The sequence below is a fragment of the Eleutherodactylus coqui genome, chromosome 5 (genome assembly GCF_035609145.1).
Source record: "Eleutherodactylus coqui strain aEleCoq1 chromosome 5, aEleCoq1.hap1, whole genome shotgun sequence".
Classification (NCBI taxonomy): domain Eukaryota; kingdom Metazoa; phylum Chordata; class Amphibia; order Anura; family Eleutherodactylidae; genus Eleutherodactylus; species Eleutherodactylus coqui.
In genome coordinates, this window is record NC_089841.1 from 252,629,565 (window position 1) to 252,649,648 (window position 20,084).

At 45.1% G+C, this 20,084-nt stretch overlaps 1 protein-coding gene across 2 annotated transcripts in view; it reads left to right on the forward strand.

The window, feature by feature from the left end:
• HOOK3 (hook microtubule tethering protein 3) overlaps positions 1–20,084 on the forward strand; it is a 70,490-nt gene that overhangs the window by 39,100 nt on the left and 11,306 nt on the right. For both annotated transcript variants that reach the window (XM_066604494.1, XM_066604495.1), the window contains 11 exons: positions 3,217–3,418; positions 3,493–3,603; positions 5,081–5,168; positions 5,349–5,418; positions 8,313–8,453; positions 11,585–11,672; positions 13,250–13,284; positions 14,161–14,243; positions 16,556–16,656; positions 16,745–16,849; positions 18,345–18,416. In XM_066604494.1, coding sequence (XP_066460591.1) covers positions 3,217–3,418; positions 3,493–3,603; positions 5,081–5,168; positions 5,349–5,418; positions 8,313–8,453; positions 11,585–11,672; positions 13,250–13,284; positions 14,161–14,243; positions 16,556–16,656; positions 16,745–16,849; positions 18,345–18,416 — 1,096 coding nt within the window. The remainder of the gene's footprint in view (positions 1–3,216; positions 3,419–3,492; positions 3,604–5,080; positions 5,169–5,348; positions 5,419–8,312; positions 8,454–11,584; positions 11,673–13,249; positions 13,285–14,160; positions 14,244–16,555; positions 16,657–16,744; positions 16,850–18,344; positions 18,417–20,084) is intronic.

Genomic DNA, 20,084 nt, shown 5'->3' on the forward strand with positions numbered 1-20,084 from the left:
TTTGGTGCGCAATGTTTTTTGTTTTTTGTTTTTTTTTGTGGGTGTCAAATGCCCATAGAAAAAAGGGAAATGTGGTGCACCCATTGAAGTTGGTGGGTTCTATTCTGTGTGTTGCACATACAAATTTTGTACACACACATACGCCCGTGTAAAGGGGCCCTAAGGGTGAGTTTTCACTTTCCAGATGACAGGCGGGGGAGGGGGGGGGGGCTGTACAGCTTCCACAGGTGACGCAAGCTGAAAGACTTTTATTTAGTACACATGACTTTTCAATGACTTTGCACAGTTTTAGGGTACTATTACATGAGTGCTTCTCCCCGACAATTGCTGGGCTTTGCCTGCGAGCACAGGTGCACCCAGCAATTAGCACCATTAATGCTCATGTAATTGCACTAATTACAGCCCTATTGCATGGAGGCAAGCGGGTCGAGGATCGTTCTCAGTCGTCTACCTCCAAGTTCTCATTCACAGTTCAGTCGGGACATTTACACAGAAACAATCACTCATGGATGGAGGAATGTGAATGACTTATGTAAAAGGCCCTTAGAGGTCTGTGTTTAATCATGAAACAGATCTTTTATTCTTTACTTCTTGGGGTTGACGTGTCCTACATGTGTGGTTCCACCGTGCGTGGCTCATAACTGTAACAAGTTGTGTCCTGTGTGATCATGGCAGAATCACAGCCTGCAATCCTAAAATAAATGGGGTTAAATCATGAAAAATGGCAACCGCAGCAGGGCTTTCATTTGTTACAGGTCTCTAAAAAACTGAGTGCTGTGCTGTGATTGTTTGGCATGGGGAACCAAGACTCTAAATTGTCGCCCAAAGCCCCCATTCAATGCAGAGCTCTCCTGAATTGCCGGGGATTGCTACACAAAGTATATTGGGAAACTAGATGACTTTCATCATACAATTTTTAAGCTTTATTTGCAGAAACCAGACGTGTGACTCCAGTTTCACATGAATGCGTCAGGGTTGCATGTATGCCTCCTTAAAACGGACAAGCACCCCGGCCGTGTGAAGCGGAGAGGAGATTCTGTCCACTAGAACATCTTTCCAACATCGTTCTCGTATTTTCCCTGTTGTCTTAGCATAATCCAGTGACTTTATAGAGAGGCCGTCAGCGGTTATGCTACGCCATTGACTTCTCTTGCAGGCAATCTCTCGCCTACTTTTAGCTCTATGAGCTCATGGGCTGAAAGCAGGTGAGTCCGGGGATGGAGGTGCTCTACATAACTTCCCCGCCGTTCCCTCTAGTTCTGGAAGTCGCTTCTGAATGAATTGAGCGGCCTGTTAAATAGTCCGCCCGTTATAAAATTAGAACTGTGGTTTTCAGCGCTGACACTGGGGGAATGACGGTAGAGGTGATTATATCACTTACGTCCCCGGACTCGGCGGTCACCTACTTTTAGCCCGTAAGCTTAGCTCATAGGGCTAAAAGTAGGTAACGGATTCCCTTTAACCCTTTCCAATCTACTTTTGGATTGAGGCTTTCATTGAGGGCTCGCTGTTTCTGCCATTATACAACAGTGCCATCTGCTGGCTAAAGCCAGTAACCACATGATTGGACTCTCCAGAGCAGCGTAGAGACTAGCAGATTACTGTAAGTATGCACTGTCTGACGTCTCCCAACATCGGAGCTGTACAGGCTTCAGTGGTTATGTGGCTTGGAAAGGGTTAACTAGTCATTGCTAGATTTGTGTTGTCTTGTATTTCAATGTATCGTGCTGTCGGTCCACAGCATGCAACAATGTGTCCGCTGCCTGCCGGGCTCTGTGGGTGGCTGGCTTGTGATATACATTTCATGGTTTGTGCCTATGGAGAGAAATATATTAGCATCTTAAAGGAAGTCTGCCGGTTGATCTTGTAAGACAATTGTATGATTACATGTGCGACAGGTAGATGAACGGAACCTTTAATCTTATCAGATGCTCCAAAACCGAAATATGATTGTCACGCGGTAAGCAAATGACCGCTAAAACCTTTCGATGGGCGGCTCACGCCCAGCAGCGATTTCTTTAACTCGTCCCATGTTATCATACATTTGGCGTACACTTCTAGAATCAGCTGGCAGTGCTCCGGGCCGCATAAGTACTTCCAGCTGGCTGTCTCATGGCATGGACTCCTCTAGGGTTGTAGCCCACATTGTGGGTACATGCAATAACAGAATTATGGCAAAACCATGTTGGCTTTTTTTGCATAAGATTGTAAACCTTTAGTTTTTTTACTGATTATCGCTGATTTCTGCAGTGTCCTCTCCCAGGGGATAGCCTTGCAAGACATTGGATGCGGTGTATTGCTGTAAAACAGCAACCACTTCTAAAACTTTTTTACGTTAAGGCCGCTCTCACATGCGTTCGCAAGACACCCCGTTCGAAACCCCAGTGTTTTACCACGATTTCGTTCTGTGGTTTTGAACACGTTGGCAGCGTTTTTAACGCACCCCATCGTTGTGATAGGTGATAAAGTGTGTTAAACAGCACTAAAATGCATGAAAATGGAGCAGACGGCGCCTGAAAATTGCAGCCTTCAAACGCTAGTCTGCAAGGCCCCATTGTAATCAATGGGAGCGTTTTACAGCGCTTGGCATAGTGTTTGAAACGCCACGCTGAGCGCTGTAGAAAGTGGGCTGTGTGAGAGCAGCCTGAGGCCAGCTGCACGCGGGGATATTTGCATTGCGGAATCTGAAACAGGCGTCCGCCTCTGGGTTCCCCAGCAAATACCTTCCATAGCATGTTATGGAAAAGCACTTTTTCCTGCACACGAGCGGAAATCAATTGCAATTTATTCATTTATTTCTATTTTTTCCCCCGCTCACAGAGGAAATATCACAGCATGCTCTATTTTAGTGCGCTGTCCATACGGACGGCTTCCATTGAAGTCAATGGAAGTTGACTGACCCACAGCTCGCCCATAATTAACATTGTGGACAGGTTACTGATTTCGCATCATCTGTACTGCGCATGTCTGGCGGCGAGCCATCCGGGCCATACGCAGTAAGATAAAGAAGACAGGTACGCAGGGTCCCCAGCCGGGCACAGAGCTGGATTCCTCTGTGGGATCACCAAAAAGGTGTCTTCCAGGTCTCCTGCTTAGCGGGTAGTCACGGTTGTAAGGTGCCTATTCATTCTGAAGTATAATGTTTCAATACTTGAAGCTACATATGTGTTTACGAATAGCGTTTACATCCCGGAATTGTGCGATTTGTTCTTTCAGACATTCATCGGATAAAGTAGCAAAGTTAGAAAGTCAGGTAGAGACTTACAAGAAAAAGCTGGAAGACCTGGGAGATCTGCGGAGGCAGGTGAAGCTGCTGGAGGAGAAGAACACCATGTACATGCAAAACACCGTCAGCCTGGAGGAGGAGCTCAGGAAGGCCAATGCCGCTCGCAGCCAGCTGGAGACCTACAAGAGGCAGGTAGGTACACCCACTATAGCACCGCTGTCTCACATTAGGCTTTAATCTCTCTTCTAATACAACTTTCTTAACAGGTTGTGGAGCTTCAGAATAGACTGTCAGAAGAATCCAAAAAAGCCGACAAATTGGAGTTTGAGTACAAGAGGTTAAAAGAAAAAATTGACAGCTTACAAAAAGAGAAGGATGTAAGTATGTGCAGCCACAATACGGGAGCAAGAGGCACCGAGGCAGATCTGTCCACGTATTTTGTACTGTGTCTGTATATCTATCTATCTATCTATCTATCTATCTATCTATCTATCTATCTATCTATAATCAGGGAAACGAGGGGTGTATGTATAGATGTATGTATTTTAGCAAGTGGCTGCTCAGCAGCTGTTAGTAAATCCCACTCACTGCTATATCTATAGGACATTAGCAAGAGTAAGTGAATTCCCCTTCTGCCGCATCGATTACTAACATGTGGAGTAAAGTACATTTCATGCCATCTCCATAGAACACCTAGTGAAGAGTTTAGTGACTTTGAAGATGTTGGTGTCATTAGATACCATCTTTCCAATGAAATGACCCTTGTGTGCCCCGCCTGACCAGCCATGAGTCTCCTGAAGGTCGGGGTTCTTGCTATTCATCAGTACCGCGTAGAGTAACTCGAACTGCAGGAACTTACAACACATATTTAGGAAGAACTGTTTTTGTTTCTAGGAATAGTTGTAAAATGCATTATTTTGAGCAGCTGCAGTTTTGTCTGGCAGTCAGAATACCCCTCTAACTGACTGCACAGATCTCCCACCTTAGCCCCAGTGAACACATGATGAACTGCCTGCCAACTGTGAGCCCGGGCTTGTCACCCAGCATCTGCATCAGACCTCCCCGAGGCATCTAGAAGCTCTACAATCAGTTTAGACGCCTTTAATTAGTTTGCTTTTATTGCTTCGTTGTTATTTAAAGGTCTTGTGTGGGAATGTAAGAAAGTAAAGCAGCGTCAAGAAATGTTGTAAAATATAATGACCATCACTTACCTGTTAAGTCTCCACTGCGCCAACTCAGGTGGTCCCAACTGGTGGTACTTGCAGCGGTGACGTGCCACACATTCACGTGGCTGCAGCCAGGTATTGACCTCAATAGGCTTATGCAGTGCATGCAACAGTAATACCTGCGGCGGTCTTGTGGATGAACTGCATGTCACCACTGCAGGGACCACCCAAGCCTCAGCACTGGAGCCGTAGGGGATTTAACATGTGAGTAATGGCATGGTGGATGTTTCTTATACATTTCTTGCCATTACATACTTTTCTTATAACCACTTTAATATTAATGCCTGTAAAATAATAGTTATGTAGCCCCATAAGGATGGGTCTAGGGGCCGGCAGCACGCTGTCAGTTCTGTATATTGTATGGACTACACCTGCTTGCACCCAGCGGTACAGATGGTGGTGGGGATTCTCAGAGCGGTTTGTGACGCTACAGCTGCAATAATTGTACAATCTGTATAATTTATTTGTTACAGTTTTTGCAGGTGTTGCAGAAATCCTCTTTAATGTCACGGTATATTCAGTATATTAAAGGTCTAATTTGCTCAGCTGTCGCGCAGCCTGTGACTTACTTAATGCGCTGCGCAGTCTCCCCATTACCTCATGGAGTATTTGTGTATTCTTATAACAGAGACTAAGATCGGAAAGAGATTCTCTGAAGGAAACCATTGAAGAGCTGAGATGTGTGCAGGCTCAGGAGGGGCAGCTTACCACCGCAGGTGAGGGGCGTTCATCCTGACCGGATCTGTGTTGGGGCACTTACATGGTATAGCGCTGCGGAATAAGTTGGCGCTTTACTAATAAAGATGATTATTACATGGAAGCTCTGTTGATCTTGATGCCATAATCTTACTACTTTGATTGGATGGTCTTTTTAATAACTTATTGTACTTTGACAGGGTTAATGCCATTAGGTAACCAGGAACCAGCGGACAGCCTCGCTGCAGAAATCATTACCCCAGAAATAAAGTAAGTATCGTTAGGGAAAATATCAGCATGTAAGGCCGATCTGTCAATAGTGAAGTGCCTGGGAATGAAAGAACTCTTGACTTCCTAGCGTTATTCCATGCAGGAGGTAGTGCTCAGACCACCGTGATCATTAAATGGGTGGTCCAGTTACTTATAGGTCCAACTGTCTTAAAATAACAAAAAGAGCAGTACTAAACTGTCCTCTGCCAGGAGCGCGATTGCCCTCCCAGCGGCTGTTGTGGTGCCTAATTGCTGCGGCGTTACAGTTCTGAACTCGTAGCATCATGGCGCCCAGGTTACATACAAAATTAAGTAAGTTTTAGGCTAGTGGCTCACAAATGGATTTGCATTGCGGAATCCGCGGATGGCGTCTGCAGCAAATGCCGTACGGAACATGCTGTGCAAAATCTTTTTCCCACACACTCGGAAGAAACGAATTTTCCGCAAGTGGAGGAAAAATCGCAGCATGTTCTATTTTCCTGCAGTTTCCGCGTGGATGGCTTACATTGAAGTCAGTGGCAGACGCCTGGCCCGCGGCCCATCCACAATTGACGTTGCACATAGGTCGTGGGAGCCGCATCATCGCCTAGCGAAGGCGCCGGAAAAACCGAGATTTAAAAAAATAAATACATTAAAAAATCTGTACTGTGCAACAGCGAGCCGCTGGAGCTATCCACAATGCAGACATTCACAGGTATGCGTGGTCGCTGGCCGGGCTCAGGGCTGGATTCCACTGCAGACTGCCACATGCGAAATCTGACCTGTTCATGTGCAGCCTGCCTAAAGTATCTTTACACGGGGCAATTATAATAATAATCCCACTTATATGGGACGCCAACGGGGCACTAAACAGGAAATTGCTCACCTGTCGATGTCCCTTTGTATTTAGCAGAAATAAAAACCAAGTGTCTATTGGCCCATGTGAACGGGAGCCGATAACTGTGTGACTCCTGTTTACAGTGAATGGTGGCAGCCGTCTGGCTCCGGCTCACTTGATCGAATGTTCAACACAGGAGTGATAGTCGGGCAGTAGTCCATGGGACTGCAGTTTGGGCTCTTATGTGCCTTACAGCCGTCCCATGTAAGGGTACTCTTAGTCATACTGCCACTTATATATACTCTATAGAGTAAATCTAGTTTAATCACAAAGGTGTACAAAATTGGTGCAGCGCAGTAATTAAAAGTGTGAGTGCAAAAACTCCCAGAGGTCAGACCCCAAATCTGCAATCCAGGAGAACGCATGAAGAGAAGGAGCGCAGCACTCGGATGTGGATTCAGTCATCCATTCTTCACAAGGCAATAGAAGACCTTGCAAAGGGCTCCGTGGAGGATCTGAAACGGTGCCTTGTGAAGAAGTCCACGTTCCACTGCAAATCTTTAAGTGCTGCTTCCCTTCTTCATACATTTTAGTCACAGGTGCCCTTTAAGATATAAATGTAAGGTTTCAGATTCAATTACTTCAGAAGATTGCACAAGTATCTTTTTTTTTTTTTCTTGCTTAGTGTCTGCCTCCTAGTGGCATTAGCTATACCCACGGCCGTGTCCCCAGATGAACGAGAAGAGAAAAGTCTTCTGTGCTTACCATAAAATCTCTATATTTAAGGGGTCGTATATTCAGGCTGGAGTCTGTTGTTTGTTGGAAAAGACCTGTGCCTGGTGATCGCGTATCACATGCACTCAATGCCTTATCCTTCAAGGTCATTAAATCCATGAGGATTAGTACATAAAGACCCATTTACATGCAACGATAATCTATTGAAAGACTTAACGTTTGAGCAATCTTTTTGCATAAAGTGTTAATGGACATTAATGGCCATTAACACTTTATCATCTTCATTTGCATGTAAAAGGACCTTGATAAGCTTTTTGCAGAGCCCAGTGTGTGAATAATCACACGCCCTGCTGTGCAAATAGCTGCATTGTTCTTCTTGCACCTGCCGGCAGAATACAATGTAATCGGACTCCCGTGGAGAACACAGCATGCGGTCTATTGAGAGATAATTGATCTCTTTGCGGCTGAACTATGACTTTTCGGTCTTTTGAACAACTTTTGAGTCATAATCGTTACGTGTAAATGGGCCTTAACACTCGATGGGAAAACCCACGCTTTTATCGAGGTTCCCTAATGTACTCCTTGGATCGTCGTGTGCTAACATTGTGGCTATTTCTATTACGTTACAATCCCTCTTAAATACTCATTAACACGTCACCTCTAATAGATTTCACAAAGGTAACTGGACCCTCCTCCATCGCTATCCAAATTAATTAAATAGGATTTTTAATTATCCCATTAGGTTAAAAAGGATTGGCCGGGTTAGAAAACCCCATTTTAATATACATTACTAGTTAATAGAGGGAACCCTCCTATCTCAGCCAGTGTGTAGAGTGGTTACAAAGAGTCTCTGTGTGGGGGTCCATCACGTCACCCCGCATGCAGGTGCCATACGGTGAGCCCATTGATAACAATGGGCGAGGCGTTCTGTGGGAACGCCCCACGACAGAACGTCAAGAAGTCCATTCAAAATGGATTTGATATCCACGTGAGTTTTTGGTGCGTCTCACAAAACCCGCGCAAGAATATCGTTCATGTGAATAAGCCTTAAAGGGGATTGTTGAAATCGGACAAACCCTTTAAGATCAGCTACTAGCGATGAAGTGGTTGTGCTCTGGTAATGACTTGCTGATTGATGCGGTTGAACTATTTTGTATGTGCAGAATGTTAGATTTCCCCCCCCCTTTTGGATAAACTGCAGTATTTGATTATTGGAAATACAATGAATGTTCTGATTGTCTGAAAGGCTGCCGCCGCCGCGATACAGTAATGAACTTAATTGCAAAATCACACTGAAATTACGAAGCAGCAAGCAACTAATCATAATGTGTTTTTTCTCAAGGGAGAAACTGATTCGCCTTCAGCATGAAAACAAGATGTTAAAAATTAATCAAGAAGGATCAGACAATGAGAAGATCACTCTGCTGCAGAGCCTGCTTGATGATGCAAACACCCGGAAGAACGAGCTGGAGACGGAGAACAGGTGTGAAGTACATATGTCTGCTGCCTGGAGGAGAGGCTGAGATCTGGCCAACTTCTTCCATCTCTGTTGATGTGCGATGCAGAAAGAACCAAACCTGCCATTGCTATTAGATGATGGGTAGAGATACATGGAGGGAAAAACAATAATATCCTCATAGGGGTCTTCTGTGGACCAGCAAATATCAGGAAGCCACTAAAATCTATTACTTAAAGCCCATTTAGAACGTTGGGCAAACTATGCCCGAAACTTGTGCTCACGCATACTCGCTCCCGTGCTGCCGCATAAACGATGGACGATGAGCCGATTGCTCAGTGTAAATAGCGTCCATTCAGAACTGAACGGCCGCTATGTTAAGTCAATGGCGGGGAAGCGAGGAGAAAAAACTCCAGCCGCCCCGATGTGAGCCAGCGATACTAGCTCGCGTGCAGCAACAGGGGAGCAAGTATTTGCGGGGACGACTGTCGAGCATCGTTTGCCCGACATTCGTACCATCTAAATGGGGCTTATGGCAGATGCGTAGATGAAGTGGCAAATCACAGTTGGGTAATTATGGGAGATTTATGTAAACTGGAAAGACAATTGCCTTTCCCGCAGGAGAATCGGTTAGTGTTTCCCATTGTTTTCAGTGGGAAACCTCGCATCACACGCCCTGCAGTGTGTTTTCCTGTTTGATTGGAAGTTGTAGGCCATGCCGCGATTTTTAATTCTGCACTACAATGCGATGCGAGAAAAAATCGCTCATGTATATGACTCCATTAAAAGAATGGGGTTCATATTTGTGCATCTCACAACACACAGATCTCGTACAATTTTCACGGCCATGTAGAAAAGGACTTAAAAAGTAAACTATCCATTAAATATGACCAGTCTAACGAAGGAAAAAGTACAAAGCTGCCTTAAAATGATTAAAATGGACATATCGCCACTGTTCCAGTGGATTGGCTCATAGCCAATGAGGTGCCGATATTCAAAAAGGGTTCAAAAGGCGAACCTGGAAACTACAGGCCGGTAAGTCTCAATCTGGTGGGGTAAAACATTTGATGGGTTTCTAAGAGATCCCATCCTAAAGCACCCCCCAAAAGATAGCTGTATAACTCCATATCGGCATGGGTTTATGGAGGGGTCGCTCCTGTCACACCAACCTGATCAGCTTCTACGAGGAGGTACGTTCTAGACTGTACTGGGGAGAGTCACTGGATCTTGTGTATCTGGACTTTTTCAAAGCGCTTGATACTGTACCACATAAAAGGTTGGTATATAAGATGAGAATGCTTGGTCTGGGGAAAATGTGTGTAAGCGGGTAAGTAACTAGTCAGTGATAGAAAGCAGAGGGGGGTTATTAATGGTACATACTCTGGGTCACTGTTACTAGTGGGGTAACACAGGGGGCAGTATTAGAAGCGTTACTAGTGGGGTACTACAGGGGTCGGTTTTGGGCCTGTTCTTAATATATTTATTAATGAGCTGGTCGAAGGATTGTAGAAGGAAAATATCAATATTTGCAGATGATATAAAACTATGTAAAGTAATTAACACAAGAGAACAGAATGTGGTTACAAGAGGATCTGGAGAAGTTGGAGGCAGAAAAGTGGGAAATGAGGTTTAACACTGGTAGATGTAAGGTTCTGCACATGGGAAGGTAAATACATGTCACCATTACACACTACATGGGAAACCACTGGGTAACACTGATCTAGGAAAGGACTTCAGGATTTTAGTTAACTGGGAGCTTAGCTGGAGTAACCAGTGTCAGGCAGCTGCTGCCAAGGCAAACAGAGTCATTGGGTGCATCAAAAGAGGTCTAGGGGCGCATGGTAAGAACATTGTTCTTCCTCTTTACAAGTCACTGGTCAGACCCCACATGGAATATTGTGGACAGTTTGGGGCACCGGTACTCAAGAAGGACATATCAGAGCTTGGGCGGGTACAATGGCGGGCAACTAAAGTAATAAATGGAATGGGCGGACTACAATACCCAGAGAGGTTATCAGTAGCTCCTCGGGAGGGGAGGTTTTGCCTTCCTCTGGGAAGGTAATAAGCTGAACTGAATGTTTTTTTTTCTTCTAGCTTATGATACGGTGTTACTGTGCTGTTTACTTGTTAATGTCTCTGCACACGCAGTACTAACTGCTGTATGTGTTCCCTGCGGCACACTGCAGTGCTAATTGGACCTTACCTTCGGAAGGTAGATGCTAGGCTTCCCTGCAAATCAGGGAGGCCAGCTTTAGGCCGGCTGCACACGCCGGGGGCGGATTCCGGATGCGAGATCCTCCAGTGGTATCTGAGCCTGTGCCGGCCATGACCCCGTGTAGCTGACAGTCGTCGTCTTTCTTCTGACTATGGATGGTCCGGACGACTCGCCATCAGACATGCACAGTACAGATTTTACCGCTCCGTTGCCTAGCAATGATGTGGAATCCACAACCTGTCCGCAATGTCAATTGTGGACAGGCCACGGATTGGCCAGCTTCCATTGACTTCAGTGGAAGCAGTCTGTGCATACACCGTACTAAAATAGAGCGTGCTGCGATTTTCCGTCTGTGTATCTGCAGTTTGTATGACCGGCTATTGTTCAGACGATGTAGAAACCTTTATTTGGGATACATTACCACAAATCTGCATCCCCTGCCTGATTTTCAGGGCCTACTGTCACAGAGGTAAGCCTGCAGGTCTCAATCGCTACAATCCCGCTGTCGTCATAAAGCGGTCATAAAAATAAAACTAAGGCTGGGGTCACACGGGACGTATTCCCAGCGGAAAGCTCACCAGAGTTTTGGAGCGGCTTGGCACACTCTTTTCTGTTGCGGCCGGCGCTCCCATAAAGAAGAGTGCAGCCGCAACGGGGAAAGAAATTGAGATGCTATGGCTGGAGAATCCGCGCTGCAGCGCCGGCTTCTGCTGGCTTTGCCACAACGGATTGGCCGTCCCGTGTGGACGAGATTTTTCACAAATCTCGTCCACGTGGCTGGCTAATCCCAGAATTAACCGCCACAGGTGGATTTGCTGCAGCGAAATTCCGGACGGCATTTCCGCGGCAAATTTTCCCCCTGTGAACCCAGCCTAATTTTTTTTTCTTTTACAAAACAACCAGTTTACAAACCATCTCTTTTTTTCCCCTCTATTTTCCACAGGCTTGTAAATCAGAGACTAATAGAAGTACAGTCACAAGTGGAAGAACTGCAGAAGTCCTTACAAGAGCAAGGAGCGAAGGCCGAAGATGTAAGTTGTAGAATTATTCACTTCCTAGTTCAGTGCTGAAAAGCTTCCTGTGCAGTAAGATCAGAGTTCTGCTTCACTAATGTACGCCGGCTGCTCCGGGCCGCTTGTTTTCTGCATCATTTTAAAAGTTTGGGGTATAGAAAGATTCTTTGTAAATATTTAAACTTGGGAAAGTTTTGTAAAATGTAAACTTTTTCCTCTACTGATCTGAGTTGGAGCCTTGGTTAGGACTTGGTTAGTACATATTAATCGCTGAACCAATTCTGACATCAGTGACTTGCACTTAAAGGGAATGTGTTGTCAGAAACGGCCTACCCGTCTAGATTTAGTCGCAGCTGTGCCGATCAATGCAGTGTTGGGCCAATCGCTTGATCCGGGAGCAGGATGCAAAGTAACCGTTGAGCCGATCGCTCCCATGGAAACGGCTGATTTGTTATTCTTTTGTGTCTGGAGAAATATTAAGGAGTGCAGATGCCTTTAAGAACCATTTCATCAAAGAGATGAGTTTTTTAAGAGGTTTCATTGTAGCGCCGTGTACAGCTGGGTAATGAGAGACGTTTAGTATGATACCGCAACCGTAGACCAGATTTAAGGATTGGTCAGAGAACAAAATGCGCGTCATAGGGGCACAGGAGCGCTGAGATGAACTCCACAACGCACGGATCGATGCATCATGTAGTAGAGGCGCCGCAGCTGGCGACAATCTGCAGAATGTTTGGCCAGACTTGGATGCTCCGGTATCAATGATGACCGTTTTGCATGGATCAGTTGAGGCAGGTTTACCTCATCGTTGTCATCAACGCTTGGAGCCGCCGGTTCAGTTTGGAAATGGAAACAAAGCGGGGGTTCTTAAGTAGAATCGATAGTTTGTAAGCCTGCAGCCGGTTAGTGCCGGGTCACCTGTATACGGGCCTCCAGTGAAGTAGAGTTGGGTGGGGTTGCATGCCTACTGTTACTCTTCAGTTTTGTGTATATGTTGCCCTCAATGGGTGGTAGGAATAAAACCTAAAACATTTTATACACGGAGCTGCAATAATGTCTTCTGCTTGGTTTTCTTTACAATGCTGCCTTTTTAATTGGACTTTTCACAAGGCAATAGTAAGTACACGATTGTTAATTACTTCTCAGTGCACTAAAATGGTCTTAAAATCTTTATATATCTCTTTATCAGTACTGCAGTGAATGTGATTTTATTTAAAAATCATCTTGGTAGTCCTGTTGCACTATAGAGGGGATTAAAGGGGTATTCTAGACCGGGATGGCTGTCAGTGCCGGGCTGTACCGAGGTTGGAATGGAAGCCGCTGCGCCCACCCCTTTGTAGCGGCTGGCGCAGATCTAATTGAAATGAATGGTACCCCAGCCTGCAATTACCAGTGTCAGCCACTACACAAGGGTTGGAGCAGTGGCTTCTGCTCTAACCCCCCCGTCTAGCCCGGCACTGACAGATGGCACTGCTTGCAAAAACCCCTTTAAGTTTTATTAGAACATATACTGGTGGCTGGCTAGAAGCATTATATAATACTTTTAATTGAGATCAATTAAATATTTAGTTCTGTTTTTTCCCCTTTTTACTTAGTCCCTTCTCTTAAAGAAGAAGCTTGAAGAACATCTGTAAGTATATTACCGATCCCTGCACAACTGCTTCTGACAAACCTTAAGATGTATAAAAGTCTTAGGCCGAATTCACACCCGCATATTCGCGCACAAACCCGGAAAACACTAATTATGTAGGAAAAAGAACATCTCTGGACTCGGACTAATCGGTCGTTTTCAGCGGCTAAGAGCGTCGGTGTTTTAATTTTTTGCACCTGCCTTACAATGATGTCCTCCGGGAGCCATCGTGGTATCCTTCTTTGCACGCAGTGCTGTTTTTTGGGTGGCGTCTACAACAACTCAGGCCATTAAAGGGGCTGTCTTATGACCGGCTATACCACGGCTCAGTGCCGAAGTGAATAGCATTGGGTGGCCACACATGCCCACCACCGCCCCATCATTTACATCATTGAGGGGTCATGCATGCCCACCCACTGCCATTCACTTCTGGGGTGTCTGTTGTGAGATAAGCTTCCATATGTCTTATGTGCTTTATCCTACTCTGGTATTAACCTCTTGATGTCCTTCATCATTAAATAAATCATCTGATTGTTTTAGAAAGTAAACTCGCAGTAAAAGTTATTAAAACCAAAACACTAAAGTTACCGGATTAAGTCTCTGCTCGTGGCCAGCATGTTTGGCTGCAGAGATCACGTGGATGGGTGTGACCACTTCACCAAGACTGGCAGGGACCCTCCATGCTGGGGCTGGGGGGATTTGGGGCATTAACCTTGGGTTTATAAATGAATAGCAGTAAGCTTTATAAAATCAGACAACCACTAGCCGCGTCTGTCACTGTAATAATGCTGCCTGTAAACGGGCCTGAAGCCTGCTTCTTAAACGATGAAATCCAGAAGAGCGCTTCTAAAAATATTGTTTTTTCTGTGAATGCAGAGAGAAACTTCACGAAGCCAACAATGAGTTACAGAAGAAACGTGCGATCATCGAGGATCTGGAGCCGCGATACAACAATAGCTGTAAGCTGCTCACAGTACATCATATGGAACCGCTTCAGATTGCCCCTTGCAGCGGGCACAAAGTCTGCAGCGAATCTACATGGGAGATGTGGGAATGTTATAACATGGAAGGCAAAGTGGTGGAGGGTGAAAACTCATGCTGCCCATGGAAGTCTATGGAGAAATAAGAGGAGATGGGGTTGCTACACGGAATGATTCACCTACAGAGGTGCTCAAGACGTCCCTCGCACAGGCGTCATTGTACAGCGTTTAGCACTGCTTTTTCAGCCCAGCACTAAACGCTGTACAAGGCTCCAATTCATTTCAATGGGGCTGCTCACATAAGGCTGAAAACGCTGCGCTTTGACAGCGTTTCATGTTCTATTTTTGGTCGTTTTTAGCCTTGTGTCGCCCATTGAAATTAATGGGCAGCAGTTTCAGCGCTGCGGAAAACGCGGCAAAACTTGGTATCTCTGACCCCCGCTGCGCTTTTGGGGCTTGTCAGCTGGCAGAGAAACATTCATAGTGACAGGGATTCAAAATCCCTGCTTCCAGTGAGAGATTGCTCTGATTGGCTGAGTCAGCTGAGTGACAGCCATCTGAACCAATCAGAGCCAGCGCTGGATGCGTCCAATCACAGCCATTCATTTATTGAATGGCTGTGATTGGACGCATCCAGCGCTGGCTCTGATTGACTGAGTGACAGCCGTCTGAGCCAATCGGAGCAATCTGCTGGCTTCACAAGGTCCCGACAGCGGCGCCGGGAACAGCGATTTCACCTGCTAGGTGAGTATTTTTTAAAATTTCTTATCAACAGCCTTGGCTGTTTTTTCAGCTGTGCTGAACACGCAACCAAAATGCTGGCATAACGCATGCCAGCGATGCTGAAAGCGGGCGGAATCTGCAGTAAACGCAGTGTTTCTGCAAACGCCTGTGTGAGGGAGGCCTAAAGCTCTTAAGTGAATTACAGCTGCTGAAATCACATCTACACAGCTTAGTACTTCTCTCGTGTCCTGTCTCTGTGCTCGTTACAGTAAGAAAGCAGAATCTGCCGTTTACTTTGTGCACCTTGTATAGAACACAGCAGAACAGCAGGCTCCTCTCACCCGCTCAGAGAGAACTGAAAACTAGAGATACCGGCTGCAAAGGAATGATGATAAATACAGGATACGAGTCATCTAATGGCCAGAAATCGTGTTATTCCTCATTTGTTCCCACGGCAGCTTATTCTGAAAAGTCAGAATACTTTAAAGCAAATGTGTTCAAAATAAGTATATTGGTGCATTCATTTCCATTTCACTGGTTTGTTGCTTCCTCCCACCCCCTGTTAACGAATATAGATCAGCTGACTTCAGATTTTTAGGCGTACCTTGTGAGACATGAGTTATGATGTCCTCTCAGGTGAATGAAGGCTCTGAGTGCAGATTGTTGCAGCGCTGCCTGCTCAGCCAATCATATTTGTCCTCTGGAGGTGCTGTAATGGCTCCTATAAAGATGATATTTCGCATAGATCATGGCACCATGGCAAAAGAAAATATAAACCTCTGGTTGTACAAATGCACACCCATGCAAGTGTATTACCAACACACGTGTACGTCGCCATCTTCAGGTCATGTTGGAAAGTAAATACATTTCTTAACAATAAGTCTAAAGCTTGGGGCAGCTTTGGTGGAACACATGCCACACGGCCAGAGGGCGCAATATTGCTTGGCAACATCACAGCCTGATGCAAGTGGATACGGTTGCTACTCGACAATCGCAAGAAATCCGGCCAGTTTGAATTTTTTTGCCATTATTGGGTCAAAGTAACCTGCAAGTCTGAACACAGCGACATTCACTTACATTAGGTTGTAATAGTGCCATCTTCGGCTACGTAGTGTGTTTGGTCACCGAAGTCTCTATGTAGCCCTTGCTTTAAAGGGAACCTGTCAAGTACTTTGAACCCCGTAAACTAAGTTTATGGGCTATTGGGACAGGGACACTGAGCTCAAGGGGGTGGTTTGTAGACTTGCCTCATTGGCCGCCTAGCACTCAGTTCACTAATATGTTCCCATTATGGACATTGTTGTGCACACAGTTAAGGCAAGGAGCCCGCTCAATGACCGAAGTGTTGGGTCTGTGGGAACGAGGAGGTGGATGAGTGTACAGATCACTGCCCTGGACTCCTCGCCCCCCTCTGAGCCATAAACGTAGTTTTTGGGGCCTGTAGAACCCGACAGGTTGCCTTTTAAACTTCCATCATTTTTGCATCATTATGAAAGAACAAACCTTATCAGCTGTTTATCACAAGCAGGGCAAAAATGACTAAATCTTTACCTTCACTTCTATTAAAGCCATGAAAATTGAAGAATTGCAAGACTCTTTACGGAAGAAAGAAGATGAAATGAAACAAATGGAAGAACGTTACAAAAAATATCTAGAAAAAGCAAAAAGCGTAAGCTTCTATTCACATCTTAGAATGTTCTCCAGTTGAGCGATTGCCAATCATACCTTCCAAATCTTACTGCTTCTTCCCCACTTAGGTTATTCGTACATTGGATCCAAAGCAGAATCAGGGAACCGGACCAGAGATCCAAGCTTTAAAAAATCAACTTCAAGAAAAGGACAAGATGTTCCACTCCTTAGAGGTGGGTGTTACGTGGACTTAGACTTAAAAAGGTTTTGTTGTTTGTACGCCAGAACAGCAGAAATCCATATTCTACGTATCATCTGAACCTTACTTGCCGGGTATGTGAACAGAAGAGGGTTTATTCCAGGCATGGGTGCGCACGGCTGGTACCGCCTCCACATTTTTCTTCATGGAACGGTAGTAAAGGCATGTTCTATCTCTGTGGATGCCCTCACATCACATCACCCATTGTTTTCAATGGGCCCAGTGGCAGCATCTCACCGGGGGCACACACTCCAAGGCTTCCCATTTGAAAACCATAGGAGACACTCCACAATCGTCAGCCACATCGGAGAATCGCTACTTCCCCAAAGTGATGCAAGGCGGTTTTGATACAAAAACTCCTTGCATCCGTGGCCAAACTTATCCCTTATTCTGCGGATAGAGGCTAACTTTATAAGTTGGCACAATGCCTTTAACTGTCAGCCACTTTCATGTTTTTTACATCTTCTCCCTTCGAGAGCCAACTGACTTTATTTTTCAGTCAACATAGCCGTATGAGGGCTTGTTTTTTTGCGAGATGAGTTGTTTTCTAGTGGAACCATTTAATGCACCATATAATATCTTGGGAAACGTAAAACGTTTTAGTGGGATGAAATGGTGGGAAAAATTGCACTTGTGCCATTTTTCAGCTTTTGCTGGGTAATATTGTGATAACAATGAAATGTTAACTTTATTTTATGTGTCAGTACCATTATGATGCCATGTTCATTTTTTTTTTGTGTTTTACTAGTTTTTAAAAATCACCCTTTTTTTTATTGATGGGGGGGGCATTTTGTCATTCTCAGAGCCCTATAACTTTATTTTTCTGTGTGTTTAGAAGGTTCATTTTTATTTTATTTAATTTTTTTTAGGTGAGCTGTAGTTTTTATTACAACCCTTATTGGGTATATACAACTCAGCCCTTTTTTCAATTTTCATTGGGATTCGAGGTGACCTAAAAATGCTATTTTTTCCTTTTTTAAAAAACGTTCACCACGTGAGATAAATAAAGCAATATTTCAATGGTTCAGGCTTTTTGGATATGACCATACCAATTATGTTTATTATTTAGATTTTTAGATTCATTTGTGTGAAAATGGAGAGGAGGATGATTTATTTTAAATTTTATTTGGCTTAATCTTACATAATTATTTTGACCACTTCTACAATGTACTGCAGTACTTCACTATTGTAGTATATTGCATTTTTAGCATTCACATAATAAATCCTGCCACAGCAAACAATTATCACCCACCAGGTATACAGGAAGCTCTAATCCTGAGCCCTCTTCATTCCCCATCTGTACCTCTGTGACGTATATGCACATCAGAGGACAAACTGGTTAATGTTTAGTATTCTAGTATGAGTGTTGCTTGTGCTACATGCAGCATATTTCTATAGCTTACTATATTCCTTGCTGAAAAAAAGTATTGGCCCATTTTAATTATTTGATTTTTTTTTTTTTTACGTAGAAAGAGTACGAGAAAACGAAGACACAAAGAGATCAAGAGGAAAAGTTGATTGTCAGTGCGTGGTATAACATGGTAAGGATCTCAACAACTAATATAAATACTTTTTCAGATGAGGCAAGGGTTAATGGGATTCTCCACTTATAGATGTTGTTTTCTTGTTGGGGTCCTTTTACACGGAGCAATTAAATGTTGGGACGAGGAAAAAGTAGTTCGCTTTCAAACGTCATCTGTTGCATATAATCGTTTAAAGGGGTTTTCCAGTGAAATACTATTGATGACCAATCATAAGGATTGATCATCAATAGTTGATCGGCCAGGTCCGCCACTCGGGCCCCTGACTGATCAGCTGAGCCGGCATATGATGTCAGTGGAGTGGAAGCCTCTGCGCCAACCTCTATGTAGTGGCCGGTGCTTGTAACTGCAGGCACAGCTTGTGTTGATTTCAGTGAGAGCTGTGCCTGCAGTTACAAGCGCCGGCCGCTACACAGAGGTCTGCACGGAGACTTCCGCTCCAACTTCCGTGTATTTGTGGCGCTGACAGCATGCCTCTGCTCAGCTGATCGGTCGGGGTCCTGATGATAGGTCATCAATAGTATTTCCCCAGAAAACCCCTTTTATTCTTGTCGTAGCTCGTTCAGTCCATCATTTGTCTGTCGGGATTCTAAAAATGTCTAAGAATGTTTTGAGAACGACTCAACGATCGCCTTTTACACGGAACGACTGACAACGACGAATGATTAGTGATAAGTGAAGGAATTCTCGTTCAGTCGTTGGCCATGTTTACTCTGAACGATTGGGTTTTTTTCACATAGTTCAGTGATTATGGAACAATAATAATTTCGTATATAAGGGCCTTTAGAAGGGTTCCTTGACAGGAAGGGGAATGCAGAGTATCTCGCTGCAAACTATGAGAAAACTTGGCAGTGTTTTTGCAGAGAGTCCTCAGAGGAGACATTGGGCATTATACGGTGCGCATTGTGATCAGTGGGTTTCTATGTAATACAGGCCAGGTGAGACTCTTGTTACCACTTCAGGGAATAGAGGAGTCTACTGACTCCTGTAACAGACAGCTCTGTCCACAGCAGTCTGGGTTAGTAATCCAGGGCCGCTCCCATTGAACTCGATTCAATACCAACCGAGGCTGCGGCAATGTGGATAGAGCGGTCTGCTTTCTGCACTGTCTACTTGGACAGCTGGCTCAGTGGACGAACGACCAGCGGGGATCCCAAGCGGCGGGACCCTGCTGATCAACTATTGATGACCTGTCCCGAGGAGTGTAGACTAAGGCCGCCTGCACAGGGCGAGGGCCGGATTTCGCAAGCGGGAGCCCGCAGCAGAATCCAACCCTGACAGCAGAGGCGTCCGCACGTACCGCTCATTTCTCCTATTCACCTGTACTGCGGATGGACCCGGTGAGCCATCGTCTGACATGCGCAGTACAAATTTATTTAATCACATTTTTTGCCCCTGCACCGTTGCTAGGCGATGATGATGCGGAATCTGCGACCTGTCCGCAATGTTAATTGGGGATGGGCTGCAGGTCGAACGACTTGAATTGACTTCAAGGAAGCCATCCGTGCAAAAATGGAGTATGCTGTGATTTTTTTTTCTCCGCTTGCGGAAACCACTTTCTATGGATGCCTGTCACGGATTCTGCAGCAAAAATCAGCTCGTGTGCAGGCGGCCTTATGGTCCTTTTAGGTGGGACGAGCTGTTGGGCAGGCGATGCCCAACACTTGT